At 47.9% G+C, this 16,676-nt stretch overlaps 1 protein-coding gene across 9 annotated transcripts in view; it reads right to left on the bottom strand.

Annotated features, from left to right (window-relative positions):
• Positions 1 to 1,481: 1,481 nt before the first annotated feature.
• The window catches only part of rasal2 (RAS protein activator like 2), a 54,118-nt gene continuing 38,923 nt past the window's right edge, over positions 1,482 to 16,676 (bottom strand). For 6 of the 9 annotated variants that reach the window (XM_012826188.3, XM_012826196.3, XM_031563343.2 and 3 more), the window contains 14 exons: positions 16,283 to 16,395; positions 11,065 to 11,218; positions 10,734 to 10,832; positions 9,975 to 10,529; positions 9,587 to 9,731; positions 9,260 to 9,404; positions 8,639 to 8,875; positions 8,218 to 8,419; positions 6,982 to 7,181; positions 5,606 to 6,653; positions 5,115 to 5,246; positions 4,770 to 4,972; positions 4,334 to 4,421; positions 1,482 to 2,753 (listed from right to left, as the gene is read on the bottom strand). In XM_012826188.3, coding sequence (XP_012681642.2) covers positions 2,586 to 2,753; positions 4,334 to 4,421; positions 4,770 to 4,972; positions 5,115 to 5,246; positions 5,606 to 6,653; positions 6,982 to 7,181; positions 8,218 to 8,419; positions 8,639 to 8,875; positions 9,260 to 9,404; positions 9,587 to 9,731; positions 9,975 to 10,529; positions 10,734 to 10,832; positions 11,065 to 11,218; positions 16,283 to 16,395 — 3,489 coding nt within the window. In that variant the 3' untranslated portion in view covers positions 1,482 to 2,585. Of the gene's footprint in view, positions 2,754 to 2,796; positions 4,016 to 4,333; positions 4,422 to 4,769; positions 4,973 to 5,114; positions 5,247 to 5,605; positions 6,654 to 6,981; positions 7,182 to 8,217; positions 8,420 to 8,638; positions 8,876 to 9,259; positions 9,405 to 9,586; positions 9,732 to 9,974; positions 10,530 to 10,733; positions 10,833 to 11,064; positions 11,219 to 16,282; positions 16,396 to 16,676 lie in introns of those variants that run through there. The other 3 variants (XM_031563340.2, XM_031563341.2, XM_031563342.2) reach the window with 3 other exon arrangements.

Below are 16,676 nucleotides of genomic sequence, written 5' to 3'. Positions count from 1 at the left end.
CTGAGCCCTCTGATATGAGCCACCCTTGGCCCTTTTTAAAAGATATGTTCGAGTTCAAAGGCCCCAAGAATGACTCCTGGAGGTTTTAATGCGTTTCCTGTCTCCCTCAAAAAAAGACGTTGCTAGCCTTCAATAATTCGCCCTCAAATTTAAAGTAGCATATCGAGGTAAGCAGAGTGATTGTCGCTACACAATGGTAGTCCTTTGGGGGATCGTAGTCCCTCACATTGCGCATGCTCAGACACAAACGGTTTACGGCATAAGGCTCAACATCAACATCAACATATCTGGCTGGTCTTAACGCATAATGTAGGTTTATTTAACGTAATATTTAATAATGTTGTAAACGGTTTAAACGTCAACATATGGGGCTTGTCTTAACGCATAATGTGGGTATATTTAATGTTATATTTAATTATGTTGTAAAGGGCTAACAGCATAAGGCTCTACGTCAACATATGAAACGAAACTGGGGAGAGACTTTTTGATCCTCCACCTCATCTGTTTTGTCCACTGTGACATCTTCTTTGTTTTTAAATAAATGGTCAGGTTTTCAAAAAACTGGCTTTCGTCGCTTTTCTCCATGATTGAAAACGGATCTGTCGTTGTGACGCATGCGCGCACGGCTTCGCTGTCGACAGCAGTCGACAGTGTCGCAAAATGACGCATGCGCAATGTGAGGGACTACGATCCCCCAAAGGACTACCATTGTGTAGCGACAGTGATTGCTATGCTAAGTTAATGTCCCTGACTTTTGAATATTGATATATGTATTTAATTTGTTTACTGACATGATATTATAATGTTATCTAGCGAAATGCATGTTGACATACAGCAATAGCATAAAAAAAACATGATTGGACCTTCATTATATATTTAACGTAGTGGTAAGATAAAGCTGGTAGGTTAGCTATGTCAAGCTAGCGTGCCTTGTTCTGTCCAGTTTTACAATCACATTTGTTTTTCATGTTCCATGTTTCCCTTTTTTACACGTTTACAATTAAATAAAAGATTTAAAGATATCACATGGTGTCTTTATTGGTTTGGCTTAATGGTATTAACTTTGCAAATAATCCCTGGTAGATAACTTGTCATCCGCAGAATTGTAAGATATAGTGTGAACAGTATTACAGATGGTAGGCACAATAAGTACACCAACCTTTCCAATTAACAAATGTTGTTGCTTATAATTATTACTAGTAGTGACATCTGTAGAGGCATTTATTACCAGTAGCTATTTCTTTATCAAAATGGCACAGCCTAGACATTGAGAGACAACCCATTGCATGAGTACTTTTACTTTTAATACTTAAAGTAAATTTAAAAGTAAGTACTTTTTACTTTTACTTAAGTAGGATTGTTGATGTAGCACTTTTACTTTTATCTTCCTGGGTACTTGTACTTTTACTTAAGTACTAAACTTCAGTACTTCCTCCACCACTGCACTAGACTAAGATTTGAATACAAAAACAATAACAAAGTTCATGAGACCAAAGTCCATCTTTATTCCCAACAACTTTCAAACTTCTTACAAATATGCAATGTTTGGACCATCTGTTGTCATCTTGGTGACATTCAAGCATAGGTCTCTGTGCTATATATAAAAAATGTGTTCAGTGGGGTTGGACTTCATATCAGGACAGTGAAAACACAAAATAACAGTGCCATTACAACAGTAGTCTCTGACATTAATGTTAACATAATCAGAGGGGCAGTGATCTTCACACATATTCTCCATGGCTTAACAGTACTGAGGACAAATAAATAATGAAGCAGGTAAATGACTTCACTGAGTATGTGTGTGTCTGTGTGTGTGTGTGTGTGTGTGAGAGAGAGACTTGCATGTATTATGAAAATATGAGCTACAAATTGTATCAGAATATGCACTGATAAGATGCTGTTAAAGTAGTAAACAGGTTTGTTCTAAAACTAGCCAAATCAAACTTTGAAAATCCATTCCATTGGCAAAACCAGAGTAATGGCCCTTCTAGACCACTCAGTTAAAATAAATCTGTCAATAAAATAAAATGGCCCATTGTAAAGACAGAAGAAAAACACTTAAAAAAGAAACCATAGAAAAACTGGGTTAAAAAACAGAGTGCATCAATATTTCGAATAATTTTATTCTTTTCCATTTCTATTATAGGTCAATAACACTTCATAGCTACAGCAATTCTCTGTGCTTTTCCTCATATTTTTTAAAACAATCCCTCTATATGTACATCGCCTCAATATATAATATTTTAATTAGACAATACTTTAAATTCTCATTTAAAATGCATACTTAACCTGCATATGGGGATAGAAGTATTTATAAAACAAATTCACTAAATTCAGTATGATAATTCACCCCCCCAAACACACATCCAAAACAACTCGCCCTTTCCAGTATCATTTCTGTACAACACTAATACAAGTTATTTACATGAATGACCGGACATTCCTTGTAGATGTGTGTTTATAGTAGTCAGAGAAGCTTTGTTTGTAAGTTCAATATCATCTGTCTGCGATCGTGACCAGTTAGCACAGCTAATCTGCCTGAGAGCACCCATCTGTAGTGCCAGGCTACAGTCCACCCCGTCCAATCAGCAGCTGCTGTTCTTGAACTCTCCGTTCTCTGTGATGGAGAGCTTGGTGGGGTTGGTGGGCGACAGGCCGTTGCGGAGGTTGTGCATGCTGTAGCGCTCCTTCACCTGGGTGAGCGCACTCATCAGCCGCGAGTTAGCTGCATCCAGGGAGCTGATCCTCTTTTCCTGGAAGAGCAGACAGAAGTAAGGAACATGGTGTGTGTGTGAGAGAGAGAGAGAGAGGTATACGTTGAACACTCAATTCACCACTACTTCTGCAGCAAACTAACCAGAAGTGAGGCAGAGCAAGAGGGGCCAAGTCACCTGATCACCATCCAGAACTATCAGAGGTCTTCAGAGGTTTGACATTAACCTCAAGTATACAAAGCTAAGTGGATACCTTACAATCAGATGCCCTGTGTTTGAATAATGCAAGTGCACCATCATTCTTTGTGGATGAGGAGTGGTTAATGTTTAAAGCCTACATAATAATTATGGTTGGTGTTACACTCACTACCAATTATGAATTCTTAGTAGAGTGACTATTTGAGTCAGTGATTTTCATGCAGTCTTTCATGACAACCAACATCTTAGGGAGACACAAAAAAAAGTAAATTGGAAGAGAAATTGAATAAAGGTAGACATATTGCATTTAACCAAGATTATATCCAGTCATGTGCGAAGAAAAAAAAAAAAACAGAACAAAAGATGAGGAAATGCATTGTTTCACATTCCATTCCATTGACATGTTTGAAAAAAAAGTAGGCTCTTTACAGAAGGGCGCAGTCTGGACGTGGACCGATTCCTAAAGTGCTGGCCTAAGGAACCTGGGGGTGAGCAGGGAAGGGTTGGGATGGGGGGTGGGAGGCTGGCCAGGTTTCAGGGTGTGCCGGGGGCCAAAAACAGGGAAAGAAAAGTGGAAAACAGCCAAAGCTCGAGCTTACAGAACTGAATTGGCTAAGGAGCGCACTTCATCAACACACATTCCCCAAAATCAGAGTGGCAGGAGAAAGCCATGGATAAGCAAAAAACAATAAAAAAATACTGTACTTAAAACACTATATCCAAACAGGTAATTGAACTATAGTTTGTTATCAAATATATCAATTCTGTGGGATTCAGCTCATTGTGGCAACTGGAAAGGAAAATGTTTTACATTTTATCCTGCACAAAACAAGATGCAAAGAGAAAAGCTAACATCAAGATAGTATGAGGGGGAAAGCATCCATATGCAGTACTGAAAACAGATACGGATGATTTATCTGGTAATTCCCCCTCCCAATCGTGTATGGTTTCTATAGTTTGAAATGATGAAGAAAAAAACGCCAATTGTCCTCATCATCTAAGCTCAGGTATGGGTGTTGTTTGATTGCGCTCAGACAAGGCTTAGTGGACCAGAATGCACTGCTTTACTTGCCTTCTTGCAACAACTCAGTTCCTTTAGTGACCTGGAATTCAGTGGGACACAGTACAACAATGAAGCAGTCAGCAGGATTTCACCCCCCTCCCCCCACACACACACGTATGCATATAGAGAGGGTTCCTTCATCCCCAATGAGCAGCATACTAATGAAAGCCGTTCTTCCGCAGAGATCTCCTGCTCCTGCACAGAGAGCTGTGTGAGGAGTCACTGCTTTTCTCACTCTAGGGACAGGAGCTAGACGACGATAAAACTGGAGAATGACCTGGCCAAACACACATCAATGCATGCTCCCCGTGTACACAATACACATGTTTAATGCAAGCCTTCATTCCCGGCATTGTACCTGTGCGTCGATGATCTTCTGCTTTGCATCAATGACAGCCTGCATCTCTGCATGATCTCTCTTCAGCTCCTCTTCCACAGCCATCAACCTGCACGAGAGAGAGAGAGAGCTGAGGTTTGAGCCGGGCAGAATGCAACACAACACAAGCCTCCACCTAATTTAAACTTAGTGAATCTGTAGATGGTATTTAACAATTGAATTATATTTTGTATTATTCCTGTCCTGTCAGAATAACATTTTATATCTCTACGTATATTGCAACTAACATCCTATTTTAGGATATCCATGGTGCATTTTGAATATCACATTATCTGACATGTCATACACATCTTATGATTGATAATAATGAACAACGTTATGCAATACTACTAGTACTAAAATGCCGATCTGTCCATTCTGTTGAAAAGTGTCCATCCTATAGGTGGCAGAGACACACCTGCAGATGATGCTCTTCATCTGGCAGTCCTTCTCCTCCTGCTGTCTGCGCAGGCGCTCCTCGCTGTCCTCCAGGCGTGTCTTGTACTCCAGCAGCAGCTTCTGCATCTGCTGTTCCTGGGTCAGCAGGCGCCGCTCGTACTCTTCCAGACGACGGCTGGACACACGCAGACGCTCCTTCAGCTTGGCGATCTCCTGTTCGTACTAGAGCAGAGTGAAGTGGAGAAGTTCAAAAACAGGTCATGGGGGGGGGGGGAAAGGTCTTCAATGCAGTCCTACGTTAGCTCATGAGGTAGGAGTCAGTCGTGACAGTTTGTCCGCTGAAGTTAGACTGGTCTCTTTCTACCTTCTCAATGTGTTTGCCGTCCTCTCTGCTCTGTCCCTCCTCCTGCTCGTCCTCATACTGGCCGTTGTTCAGCACCCATGCCGCAGTCCTCTCAACGGGGGACATGGTGACTGGCTCTGCTGGGGACTGAACCTGCAACACAGTCACGTTCCACTTTAGATCTGAGGTGGTTTGTAAAAGAATGCCTGATAAAAGGTCATGTTGACCAAAAAGTCACCCATGATCCTTTTTTTTTATATTTTAGTTGGAGCGGCTGGAGTAATTTTCAGTCTGCACATACTTCCTACTCTCACTGTAATAGTTCGACCCTGCATGTGAACCCAGTATTTGACTAGATGTGCACATCCCCAGCCTTTGTTCTCTACACTGTTGACCAGCGAGGGCTTAGAGACGTAGCGGCTGCATAAAGGCCTCTGGCCGGGAAAGGACGAAGCTGTGCGACGGGGGTTTGTGTGTGGCGGGAGAGAGCAGTGCTGAGTGCATGGCCGTACCTGCTGTCTGCTGGCCCCTCTGACGGGGGGCACGGGGCTCTCCCTGGAGCAGGTGGACTGCTGTCTGGAGCGGCCTCCGCTCTGGGGGACGGGCTCCGTGTTAGCGCTGCTGCTGCTGCGCAGTGAGGCGCTGTGGGGCAGCGACCTGGGCGTGCGGACCCCGCCGCTCCCTCCCGCCGCCGCCACCGCCGCCCGACACTGCTGCTCCACCTTCACGATGTGGGCGGTGCCCGCGCTGCTCTGCCTGGGCACGGCCACCGCCTGGGCGCCCGGCAATGAGTCGGACAGGGGCGGGTGCCAGCGGGCTGCCCCCACCGGGGCACACTCGTCGCCGTGGACACTGCGGCGCAGCTCCTCCTCCAGGCTGCTGGTGGAAGGCGCGCGGGCACGGGGCGTGTCACCGCGGGCGCCCGTGCTGGGGCTGGCGCTGCGTGAGCTGCCCGAGCTCAGGTTCTCTGAGCTTGAGTCCGGGTGCAGGGACTGGGCAGAGCGTGTGGAATGGGTGGAGTGCGTGGAGTGGGCGTGCAAGTTGCTGAGGTGGTACACGGGGTTCTGGAAGGAGAGCGGCTGCAGGCTGCGCTGCTGGCTGAGGGAGGGGTGGATGGGCCGCCGCACCTGTGGCGCGCTCTGGGGCAGGTTGTCCCGCTGCTGCAGGGCTTTAGGTTGGGGGGCGATCGGCTGCGGCTGCGTCTGCGTCTGTGGCGGCGGCGGCGGCTGGTGGTGGTGGTGGTGGTGATGGAGTTGGTGGAGGTGGTGGGGAGGCGGCGGAGGGGCATGGGAGGGGCCGATGGAGGCCTGGGAGCCCACGCGGCCTAGCCGGGGCGGGGCCTCGTGGATGGGGAGGTGGGCCTGGGCGCTCTGCAGCAGGTAGGTGTCCTGGAGGTCCATGAGCGAGATGCTGCGTCCATTGGGCAGGTGCGGCTCGCGGTCGTCCTTGTCGGAGAAGCTCATGCTGTGGGTGGAGGACTGCTGTCCCAGCAGAGGGTGCTTCCCCCGATTCACTGCCTCCATGTGCTCCTGCACGGGTGACTTGACGCTCCTGACCTCACTGAGGGAGGAAGATCAGAGAACACATCATAAACCACCATAAACAGATCCATCTACAAAACACTGTAACACCTCAAAAATCAAGAAAAAAAAACCATATCCATAATTTGTTAAGTTGCAAAAAAAAAATACAGTGAAGTTAAATTAACCTCATGCCTGAGTATTTTTGTGGCAAATCAAGCATGGTCCTCTGTATAAATGTGACCAGTAAACAGGAGAACAATACACTTCCCTGTGGAGGTGGCTCAAGTGACCGCACCTGTCCAGTAAATCCAAACGTCATGTAAATGGCTGCCGCTATCAGACAAGGGAAAAGGAGAGAGAAGTACCTGTCCGCCGGGTCCTCGAATATCCTCTGCAGTCCGGACGAGACGCTGCCACTAATGTTGTGGGCGGAGCTGTGGTCTTGGAAGCGGCGCAGTTGCTGCTGGAGGGGGGTGGGGCTGGACAGCGAGCGGGCGATGTCGCCAAGGATACGGGGCAGGGGGCCCAGTTTGGCCACCGTCGCCTGCAGGAAGGAATTTTCACCCTGGGTTCGCACGTAACCATGGCAACCACATTGGGCACAGGGGCCACATCACCCCGCAAGTGTTTTTGAAATGCAGATGGCGTGGAAGGGTTGGTGGATGGGCAGGTGCAAGAGAGGCACCATAATGCATTGGTGGTAGGACAGCGTAACCATGGAGACACAGTGGTGTGTCGGGCAGGAAAAGGTGGAGTGGAGAAAGAAGGGTGGGAGGGCGGGAGGAAGAAGAAGGTGGAGAAGTGGGTACACAGAGAGGGGAAAAAACAAAAGGAAATCAAATTAGGGCTAAATAAAAAATAAACACATGCCTCTAAAACTATGGGAGCCATTCCAAATGAAATGAGTGGCAGGACCATGCATCAGGGGCAGACAGGCGGTTATGAGTTGAGATGCAGGAAGGTTGGAGATAAATAAAATAACAAATAATGCAACAGTGTTTCGATGTAGTCAAACCGGACATGCCCCCATGCCTTGTGGGGATTGGTTAGGAAGGCACTGGTAATGAATGAGGGCATTGAACACATCACATTCAGACACACCAAACTGGCTTCGCTCTCTAACAGCACATATTTTGACCCAGACCTTTTAGCACATATACTTAATAAAAATATCCATTCAAATATACTTAAAAAAAAACAGATATTAGAGACTACTGGATTTTCTCTGAAGCCCCCCTGGCACTGCAAAATGAAATGTTTCTGCTTTTAAATATCAGCGCACATGACTCTGGAAACAAACAGGTCTACACAAGAAATCATGTAGGACACTCCACCATCTCACAAAGCAGCACCTCCAGGAATAGTACACTGATTACCTAGAGTGACATACAGTGAGGACTGCCACCTCTGTACGAAGAGAGTGTACTCAGTGGCCCACCTTTATGAGAGCCAAAACTCAAATATATGCATTGGCAATAACTAAAATAGCACAAAACAACTAAGGCATTTCCCATCAAAAGTGAAAAACCAAGTGGCCCTGGGAAGTTTTTAAGAGGTGTTGCTTTCGGAGTCCCGGTGGAGGAGGTTGGAAGGTGAACTACCTTATCCAGCTGGGACACCACCTCCCAGAGCAGGGAGTGCAGCACGGACAGCTCGCGGCCCAGGTCGATGTAGCCCTCGAAGCCTGGCGTGTTGGAGATGGTCTCTGGGTTGGAGATCTCCAGCAGGAACCGCGTCATGCCTGCCCACTCGTGTTCCAGGAAATCGTTCATGAAGGCCATGTACTCCTCCTTGTTTCCAAATCTGGGAAGGGAGAGCCGAGCGCTTTAGTTAAAAACGTCCCTGGGCTAAAATGCATTCATGCATGTTAAATAATAAAGATGGTAAAGATTAAGATAGTTAAGATTAAGACACATACTGTATATTCATCTTATTATATCACAGTTCCTCTACTTTGCATTAGTAAATAAATATCTACAAGCATCTAGGAGCGGGATGATTGATCCTATCTGTGCCACTTACTTGGCGAAGTTGGCGAGGTTCTGGATGACCTTGGCGATGAGGGTGAGCGTGCGTGACGTGCGCTCGTCGGGGTACTCTTGCATGAGACTGAAGAGCGAGGGCGACATGATGGCGGGGCACAGGAAGCGCAGGAAGAGCGAGGCGCTGATCAGCCGCTGGCTAATGTCCTGCTTCCCCCGGGACATGCAGTGCTGCTTCCACGAGGCGAACACCTCCTTCAGCTCGCGCGGGAACACACTGGGAACGGAGCAGAGTCGAGAGCATTAGTAGTCAGACTTGTAAAACTGACTGGTAGACATTTTAGTAGACTTTATTCAAATCAAAGTGCATTATGTATTAACTTCAGAGTTTACATGGAGTGTGAAATATACATTATTTATAAATATTTATGTGGATCGAATAATAATAATAAAAAAAATCCACTGCCCCCCCCCCCCCCCCTTGCAGGTCCACTGAACAAAATTGAGGGTCTATCCTACAGTTTCGATATCACCAGATTAGAGTCCAGCAACACTGATTTAAACTACACATGACATGTAGTCATATTTCATAAGTGACTCTCCCTTCAAATACACATGTCAGAGCAACTAAAGCAACCCCAGACATGGAAAGCAGAGTTACCAGTAGGAGTTGATGATCTTGCAGAAGGCGAGTTCACAGCACATCTTCAGGTTACTCTGGTGTTCCGGAAGCTCACTGCCGGTGCACCTCCCAGGATCCACCTCACAGTTCTCATCCGATTCGTACAGAGCCCTGATGAACTCTCCTGCAACCAGACAACAAACATGAAGAGCCGGCACCAAAACGAGTCCTCTGAGGTTAAACCAATCTGTGCTTATTTTGGACACTGAGGATAATCTGAGCTACCCCTTCCAGTGTGAGGTGGTGGAGTTGACTTTCACACAGGCATTGAACGACAATGCTATTCTCCCACTGAAGCATGCTTACCGAGTGCATCGTGCAGATACTTCTGGCCCACTAGTTTGAGGTACTCCTCAATCGCTTTGGTAGCCAGTGTGTTTTCCCTGAAAATCAGAACGTCATGGTCCGCACAGCGGTCCACCTCGGACAACACAAGATCCGTGAGGAAGTCCTATTGGAAGGCAAGGAACAAGGGATCAGTCATGACTTTCACACACATCATCATGATATACAGAATACAAATACAGAGTGGTCATAAGCAGTCTGGATCCAGTATCTGATCCTGTCCTAAAGGAACTTCTCATTTGGAAAACTTCTAGCTATTATCCAAAAGAGTGGAAATATAAAACAAACACCCCGAGTCTAGGCTTATCCTGTTTCAGTGGCTGTAAATGTGAGTTTGATGCTGCAGTACCTTTGCTTTTCCTGTACTCTGTAGTATGTGCACCAGCGCGCTGGCCATCTCCTCCTTGTTCTTCACACTGATGACTGGCTCCAGGACCGAGCACAGCATAGTGTAGTTGTTTGTCACAAACTCGGCAAACTCCTTGTACTGCTCCATGGGCAAGATGGTGATGGTCTGGAAGCGGGACTTGATGCGGATGGAGGGGCCTCCGCCTTTGGATTTGCTGGTGGTGGGGGTGCTGACCGGGTACCACTTCTCCACGAACTGCCTGCCCATGACGCCCAGCACGGGGATGACGACCAGGCCCACGTAGTTGTTCTTGTCCTTCTTCTTCTTCTTGTCCACGTCGCGGTAGATGTGCACAGTGATGCTCTTGACGGAGGGCAGGCCGGAGAACTCAAAGTGCTCCCCCCAGAACAGGCAGTCGCCGCGGGTCTTGCTGGTGGTGCGGGCGTAGAGCACGTCGTCCAGGCACAGCTCGCAGAAGTACTTCTTCTTGGGCGGCAGGTCCTTGGCCTCGATGATCCACAGCCGGAGGACGTTCTCAGACCGCCGACAGTTGTCCTGGTGATAAAAGCAAAGTCATTTAACCTACCAGATGGCGCTGCACATAAATCAAAACGGGGTCGACTAAGAAAGTCAACAGCAATAGCCTTTTGGGGTCTCATTTCTTTTACACTAAACAACAGGAGGTAATACAAATAAGTGTGCCATGTCTTTCAAACAGCTGCTTATTGAACCTTAATGATTAAGGCAAGATGGAATTACCTTGTTGGGCTGCACTGTTCTCTTCAGGTTCTCCATCCATTTGTCCCTCTCTGAGGCTGAGGCACAGCTGAAGCACTTGCTCCCACCCGAGTAGGTCACCTGTGGAGATGGGGAGTCGGAGCGATTAAAACACCAGCACACTGGAACAACGGAAAATCAATTACACCAGAGCAACTCCCAGGAGGAAAACCCTGTTTCCGTTTCACACGCACAAGGGAATGAGTAAAAAAAAAAACACATTTGACAGAGATAGGAGATGTCTTATGTTAGAGTAATGCAGTGTTGGTTCATTCATGGTTAAACAGAGATTCAGTCAGAGTGCATTATCTACCTCGAAGCAGAACTCCTGTCCCAGAATGCTGCTGTGCAAAGGTTTGATGTACACGTCTTCCTCCATGCTGAGGTCTAAGGCCTCCACCGCACTTCCTGGGCTCAGCAGGGACTCATGGGAGCTGGATTCTTTCAGCTTGGGTAGGCCCCGTGACCTAAGAGGAAGTATCAAATGTCACGCACACGCACACACTTTTCCTCTTTCACTCCCTCAACTAAATCAGACATTTAGTCATCCATAATATTTCATCACCGACGTCACACCCGCTGAACAACTCCATCAAAATCCACTGCATTTCCTCCAGGAGCCGAGTCTCACAACAACAGTCTCTTATTTGCAGCGAAACACAGCCAGACTGCTGGGTTGCTGGCACTGAATGTCTGACCTGAACTGCCCCCCGAGAGCCCTGGCACTGCCAAGCACTGTCATCTGACACGGAGCGCAGCCACGGGGCGGCAGTGAAGGGAGGAAATAGACACGCTCGCAGAAACACACTTGAACAGCACCCAGCACACACCCACACACACACACCACACAGTTCAATTCAATGCAGCCAACACTAGATCTACTAATCTTTCACTTTCTGCAACACTTCATGCAGCGTGTGTGATCTCAGAGCAGCTTTTCAGAAACACTCCGCTGCACGGCACAGGAGTAGAAGAAGGTTGTACCTACGAAAAACAACTACAGATCCACTTGAAGGAGTATCCCAAGAGCATATCAGTGGTTCATCCCGCTTTGGTAGTCTGTGCTCCAGCTAGATGACTTCAGCTCCGTTCTCTCTGGCTCACACGCCCCGGCTACATATTCTCAAGCTGTCTGACGAGGTGGAGCCGGTGACTCAGTCCACTGCTGCAAGTCTTTACCAACAGGTCTGTTTTGCAAGAAGGCAGACGACAAACAAGTACCTGAGTGAGGTACCTGAGTGAGCCAATGGCTGGCCCCTCTGGGGCCGTTTCCACGGGTGACAGCCCTAAGAGGAGCTCGGGCTGGAGGCGGCAGGGGAAGAGAGGTGTTCACAAACACCTTGCACTCTTCTACCAGAGCCACTGCATCAATAACACAGCAGCAGCAGCCGCAGCAGCTGGGATAGCCCATCCAACAATACACAAGCTGCAGCCTCCAAAAACATGCAAACAGAGCTACTGAACAAGTTGTTACTACAAAAACATGTCTCTGATACTAGGTGGGGTAGAGGGAAAGTAGAAAAGAGGCTGAAAGATGTGGGCCTATTACTAATGCATAAATTCAACTATCAAGCTCTTCAGAACAGACACAGACACACACTCAAGAACACTCCTGAGAGAGGGACACACGCTCTGAAATCTATTGTCTGCACTCGGATGTGGAATGGAACACACCCCTCAATCACTTAATTTTAACTGTAATAAAAATGAAAGTCAGTAACTCCCTTGCTCTAGAGACTAAATAGGCTTGCATGAAAGGGACATTGTAGATGAACTTTAGGCCTAAATCCTATATTCCAGTCTAGCTGCTTCTTTTTGGCAGAGGAGGCCTGTTAGGTGGCTCACACGCATAGAGCTGACTCCTTGCAGTGATGTGACAAGCATAGCTACAGGCTCTGTGTATCCAATTGTTCAAATAAGAGAGAAGGAGAGCTCCAACCACAGCAAATTACATTCACTGCATGACAGCAACAGCTTTCTGCCAATGGAGTCTTAGTAACCTGAGCATTAAGTAGTCTGTAGTCAGCAGCAGAAGTGACACTGTTTGCCAAAGCCCATTACTTACACAACCTGCAGACAGAGAGATAGGGATAGAGAGAGGGAGAGAGAGAGAGAGAAAGACAGAGAGAGAGGGAGAGACAGAGAGGGAGAGAGACAGAGAGGGAGAGAGAGAGAGAGGGAGAGAGAGAGAAAGACAGACAGTCAGAGAGAGAAGGCGGTCACCAGCTCCCTCTATGGAGATTTCAGCTGCCCATTCTGCATTCAGACGTGCCCTTTAGAAAGTAATAAGGCGCTCTGAGCAGATTCACCAAGACCCCGCACACCGGCTCCAGCACCTTCTTTATTTTCAATCTGAGCTCCCTCTGGGCCTGTATCAGACATCTTTCCAAATCACTTCCATTGAGGAGTAATTGAGAGGCTGGGGCCGCCGAGATGCGAGGCGCCTCCGAGTGTCTGGGCCTTCCGCGGAGACGCAGACAATCGATGGCCAGTTTACAACAGTGCCAGGCAGAGGAGCTCGGCAAGCAGAGAGCCGGGGCAGACAGCTCTACCCAGGGAGACGGGAGGAAGAGGCCATAATACAATCAGCCCCCCCCCTAACCATATTACACGCAGTACGAGCGGCGCATGGACAGGGGACGAGTATCTGAAATACGTTTCATTGACACGGCGTCCAAGGCGGCGTACAAATCGAGCACGAGTTTTGAATGTGGAACTACACTGCAGACAAGCTCTGCAGGTTTATCTTAGTGGGTAATGAAACTCTGGGAAAGCGTAGCCCAATGCCGTTGGGTGGGTGGGGGACACAGAGGAGTTAATAGCTGAGAGAGGCGCTGCATCCTCGAGCGTAAACAAACCTTGAGGGAGGGATGAAAAATTCACAACAGGAGGAGCGTCCCTGCGATGAAACTGCACGGGGGAATTGGTGACCCTGTCCCCCTCCCAGTGGGGATGAGTATGTCTGGGCACCCAGGCTGAGGAGGCCACCGCATGGGAGGAAGAGTGGCCCACATCCTCCTCATCAACTAACAGCAACAGCCCAGCACCAAAGTATTCAAAATGTATTTCTTTTGGGACTCACGAGTCATGTCTTTCATGCAGAGTGAAAACTGAATGCAATCAAATTATGTAAAAAGTTAAAAGATTACATTGAAAAGCATTGAAAACACAGCATTGAAAAGACCAGATGGAATAGCCTACGCCACACACACACACACACACACACACAGGCACCACACTTTATTCCCATACATCAGCAGAGGACATATGTGCCCAGATAATCTTCTGGTGCTGGCTGTGTCAGAGCCTGCTGAATTACATAACACTAGATTAAGGGCCTGAGTGGATACAGATCTGCCTTCTCAGGCCAATGATTAAAAAATGGAACAAACTCACTCACACAGAGAGAGAGAAAGAGAGAAAGAGAGAGAGAGAGAGCGAGAGGGTACTCATTTCTCTAATGATGCATGGAGCACGCCAGCATCGCCACAAACCCATTTCACAGGTCTGACTGTAAACAGCAGACCGGGTTCAGAACTGACGGGAAAGGCTATTTATAACCCTCTGGAGTGGTTTGGACCCCTGACCAGAGCTGCGGACACGCTTTTAGAACAAAAAGAAATAGTCCTACTAAAAGCGACAGGAAACAGTGCTAATGCCACCTCCTGAGGGGGTTGAGTCTCTCAGACCCTGACTAGCCAAAGCCCAGATCACTCTACAGGGAGAGGCAGAGGAAGAGGAAGAGGAAGAGGCTAACGGTGTGATAACGGTACTTTAACTCTGACACTGACAATGCAGCAGACAAGAGAACACGTGCCAACATGCCGTGCAAAGTCTGGATGAAATGAACCCAACAATTTGCACTGCTTCATATGCTTGTATAATGCAATAGCTCACACACATTATCAATGAGCCAGGATCTCAATTTCACCAAAATGAAGTTCAGCGTTTCAGAATAAAAAAAAATGGGACCAGAAATCTATTTGGCTGGGTCTTGGCTACATGAGAGAGAATGAAAGCTTGGAGCAAGAGATAGAGCTGGAGCTTACCTGAAGAGCAGAGTTTTGGACAGGTGTGTATTCCTGGCCTTCCTGAGAAGCGAGGAGGTGGCCATGTTTTTACGAGTGCGGAGACCGGAGCCAGGGAGAGGTCATGACAGAGCAACTAAAAAGCGAGTGAGGGAGCGAACCAGCGAACGAATGACAGGGGAGGGGAGGGGAAGAGAGAGTCACTCACACAGAGCATCAGTCCTGCCCCAGCATCATCACTGGAGTCAGCTCAGCCTCCCTCTGTACCCTGCACACAGTGGCACTCTCACCAGCATCACACACACGCACGCACGCACGCACGCACGTGCGCTAGCAGGCAGGCTTTTTCTGTCTCGGTCACATACACACACACACACGCACAGACGGGGACAAACACTGATTGCACATACACGCGCAGTGACAGATGTCCACCAAAGCTGTTCAGTGTTCAGTGTTTTCTCACGGTCATATCCTCATCACAATCACAATCATCATGACTGACCCCAGACCTGTGCCGTCGTGGCACCGCAGCCCAACCCAGGAACGCAATGGCACCACAGCCCAACGCAAGAACACAATGCCATCATCACACCCACCCACCCACTCAGCCATAATCGCAAACAAACACATTATAAAACAAGACCCAGATGTTTGCACACACACACAGCCACAGCCACAAACAGCACAAACTCTCATCAAGGAATGAGCGGAGATGTACTTAGTTGGAGGGGGGGTGGGGTGGGCAGGCGTGGGGGGGGGTGTAGGCAGGCTGCCAATCCTGGGGTTGCACACCAGTAACTACAGCTCCAGCCATTAGTGTCTGAGGCGTCAGGAGTGGCTGGAGGAATTATGGCAAAGCCAGAAAATACAAGCCAAAAAAAAGAGAAAAGAGAGAAAGGGATTACAGCGGCCTCAGCCCTGCGTGCAAGATAACAATCCCTAATACTTCCTCTCGAGCCACGTAGCCTTTCACTGCGTGGCAACAAAGCCCAGCTGGCTTACAGTAAGGCTATTATTTGGCCCACTCCAAATTAATCCGCCAGTTGCCGGAAGACTGACTTCCAACAGCATCCTTGGATCCGCGGATGGATGACTTGAGAATGGTCTTAGGTTGAAATTCACTCCCCAAAAATCGACAAGTACTTTCGTCAGGAATCACATAAGCAGTGCACACTGCACTGTGACCGTAATCCACCTTTGACAACAAAAAATGTAGCACTTTCCACAAGGGGGCGATCAAGAGTCGATCATCTACACAGACGAGACCAAACCGCAAACAAGCCATTCCAAACAGACAAAACGAAACCATTTGAGCTAATCCTACCAACAAACCAATGTCGGCCACCACTACCCATCTCATGAAAATAACACATGTAGTCACATTTCTACTTCATTTTCTCATTTTTTTTAAGGTTAAGTTTCCAGTATACCTTGAATGGGGCAACAGAAACAGATGCCAACTGCATACTGGTAAGCAGAGAGAGGTCAGCTGTGAAGTCATACCTGTCGTTGTCTGTGGGCCGCAGGGAGGGGAGTCTGAAGCTGGTGTTCCGGTCCAGTTTGGTCTGGCTCTTGGTCCGCTTGATGGATCCTTTGAGGCGTTTGCTGAAGAAGCCCTGGAAGAGGCGAGACAGCATAGCAATGACAATGATAACCAGGCGGCTCAAACATTAACAAGACAAGCCTGACCGGGGACCCGGAGTCCTCTGACTCAAGCACTAGGCGCGCGTCACACGCCGAGGCGGTGTCTCGCCAGAGAGGAGCGGCGCACCTGACTGTGAAAAATGATCAATAACATGAATCAGCAGTCGCGCTTCGGGTTTCCTCAGATGGCCCCATCGTGCACATATTCACCACAGACACGCTACAGTCTTTTAACCCAAACACATCCAGAGGT

The sequence above is a fragment of the Clupea harengus genome, chromosome 25 (assembly GCF_900700415.2).
Source record: "Clupea harengus chromosome 25, Ch_v2.0.2, whole genome shotgun sequence".
NCBI classification, from domain to species: domain Eukaryota; kingdom Metazoa; phylum Chordata; class Actinopteri; order Clupeiformes; family Clupeidae; genus Clupea; species Clupea harengus.
Note: the sequence above shows the minus strand (reverse complement) of the source record. Positions and strands in the feature narration are given on the sequence as shown.